The sequence below is a fragment of the Buceros rhinoceros genome, unplaced genomic scaffold, assembly GCF_000710305.1.
Source record: "Buceros rhinoceros silvestris isolate BGI_N320 unplaced genomic scaffold, ASM71030v1 scaffold41317, whole genome shotgun sequence".
NCBI lineage: Eukaryota > Metazoa > Chordata > Aves > Bucerotiformes > Bucerotidae > Buceros > Buceros rhinoceros.
Window position 1 is genome coordinate 9,945 of NW_010424751.1, and position 2,551 is coordinate 12,495.

General features: G+C 58.9%; 1 protein-coding gene across 1 annotated transcript in view; it reads right to left on the reverse strand.

Annotated features, from left to right (window-relative positions):
• NCSTN (nicastrin) overlaps positions 1–2,551 on the reverse strand; it is a gene marked incomplete at its 5' end in the record, with an annotated part of 10,153 nt that overhangs the window by 5,204 nt on the left and 2,398 nt on the right. Inside the window, 4 exons of the mRNA XM_010140886.1 lie at positions 269–438; positions 558–635; positions 772–876; positions 2,236–2,388. Coding sequence (XP_010139188.1) covers positions 269–438; positions 558–635; positions 772–876; positions 2,236–2,388 — 506 coding nt within the window. The remainder of the gene's footprint in view (positions 1–268; positions 439–557; positions 636–771; positions 877–2,235; positions 2,389–2,551) is intronic.

A 2,551-nucleotide genomic window follows, 5' to 3' on the forward strand; every position in this document is an offset into this window, starting at 1 on the left:
GGCAGCGAGCTTCTGGAAGAACAGCTGAGGCTTAGGCACGCTCGGTTGCCATTTGCTCACCTCTGGCTTCCGGCCAGCTGTGGGCAACATTTTCTGTACAAAACTGGATTTCTTTCGCCTGTCAGACTCATTATGTCGCGCTTGTTCAACGCCAGGGCGCGCATTCGCTTGTCCGCTCCCCGCCGGTCCTCGGGCAGGGGGTGATGCCGGAGCTCAGCTGCCATCTGCCGGCACCGCTGCCCCGTGCCCTTCGACCCCGTGGGCGTACCTGTTCTGGAAGGCGGTTTTGTGGTCAGTCAGGACCACGCCGGGGATGTGCCGGGCCCGAAGGAAGCGCTGGAAGGACGATGGGGGAAGGGGCTGTGAAAATCCAGCTTCCTGCAAAGTCACATTTGCTCCCGTGCTGCTGTTCCTCAGGATATCCAGCAAGTTTTTAACCTGGAAGGAGCGGAAACACCGTTCAGGCACAGCAGCACCGTTCCACCGGTCATCTGGAGAGGTTTAGTGCGGTGAAGAAGTCCCAGCGTCTGGGTGAGGTGAACCACGAAGTTTATTACCTGCACTTCGACAGAGTCGTTCATGCGGGAGACGGGGTCCGTGTGCATCCAGAGAACAGAGTCGTTCCTCAGAGCCACCTGCAAGAAAACCAACCAAACACCCTGAGGACACGGTGGGGCATCACCGAGTCTCGTGGAACAGGGAAAAACCCAAACCACAGCCACGTTATCCAGCAAAACGGGGAGTAAAAAGCTCCACTGATTTATCCCGCACCTGATTCAATTCCACCAAGGAGTGGATGTTGTCCAAGCGCAGAGGGAACTTGTCTCGCTCCATGTCATACACCATGCGTGAGCTGCCGATGTAGTCAAAGGTCTCCTGCAACACAAAAAAACCCCAGTGGTACATGACCCTCTGCTCTGCCCTGGGGAGGCACCTCTGGAGCGCTGGGGCCGGGGCTGGGCTCCCCAGCTCAGCAGAGAGCAGCAGCTGCTGGAGAGAGCCCCGCGGAGGCTGGCGCCTGGGTAGCGCGGGGCGGAGGCTGCGAGGATGAGGAGGGGCCGCGGCATCTCCGTGCCCAGGGCAGGCTGCGAGCCCTGGGGCTGTTCAGCTGGAGAAGAGCAGCCCGAGAGGGGACCTCCTCGGTGTGCCCAGGAGCTCCAGGGGGTCAGCAGGAGGGGCCAGACTCTGCCCAGTGGTGCCCAGTGAGGGGACAAGGGGCCACGGGCCCAAATTGGGAGCCGGGCAGTTCCAGCTGAGCAGGAGGAGAAACTTCTGTGCTGTCGGGTGAGGAGCCCTGGCCCAGGCTGCCCAGAGAGGTGGGGGAGTCACCTGCTGCGGAGAGACCCCAGCGCCGCCTCCACGCCCAACTTAGCACCTGCTCTGGGGACCTGGGTGAGATGGTCCAGAGCTCCACCAGCCCCCCCAATGCGGGACTCTGGGATAGGTCATCCTCTGTGTTTTGGTAAGCGAGATGGGGAACAGGGCACTTCTCCACTCCAGGCCCTAACCACAGAAGCCCTCTGGACAGGCAGGAAGGCTGGATGACAGACAGGAGTTTGTCAAGGGAGCTGGAGGAAGCTGAGGACTCCCTGGGGATGAACCTTCCCTGGCGGAGAATCCCCAGGACACAGAGGGGCAACGAGGCCAGCCAGCCCCCAGCCTTCCCCCTGGACTAATTCACAGCCAAGACTTCTCAGTGCTCCTGCAGGAGGAGGGCGAATGGAGGGAATCACGTGGCCACAGCACGGGGCCGGGGGAGCCAGTTTGACAAAGCTGCGCAGAAGAAGCCGTGGATGGAGATGCCTTGAGGGGAACATCAGCTGTTGGCCCTCAGTCCCTCCTCCACACGCTTGTTCTGCTCTTCCACAGCTGCCAACTCTGGCACTCTCAGAAACAAGCTCCATTTCGCCGCTGTCAACGTGTATATTTTTAATTTAGCCTTTTCTGTGCTTTATTTCTGAATTTGAAGCCTGGCCACTGTGGTTCACCCTGACTGGGGGGAAGGCACGCAGCCAGGCGCAGCGGGAGGGGACAGGGCGGAGAGCAAAGCTCCTCCAAAATGAACCATGGGGCTGCCCCAGTGGAAGCTCCATCCGCCATCGTTATCCCAGTGCCATTAAGATCCTGGTCTCACTGGAGGGGTGGAGAGAACCACGGCGTGGGGATGCAAAAGGCTCCTTCGCAGGGAGCCAAGGGGTGCTTTGCTGCCCCAGAAAGAGCTGAAGCTGCTCTTACCCCTTGGAAGAAGGTGAACATTACGTTCCTCTGCAGTGACTGAACGTCTGGCGCTTTGTGAAGGGCTTCAGCCGCAGCCAAGTGGGTCACAAAAGAGGAGACGGCGCTCTCTGCCCCTGGCGCGATGTTCCAGAAGAAGGAATGGCTGTCAATCTGTGGGCGCCAACGGGAGGGGTGAGAAAAGGGCGCAGAGACAGAGGAATTCAGCGCTGGGAGAGCAAATTGCCACCTTCCTCCTGTCCTGCTGATGAGGGAAGACCTGAAATCCCCAACTTTAAAATATTCATTTATTTATTTAAATTTATTTATTTATTTA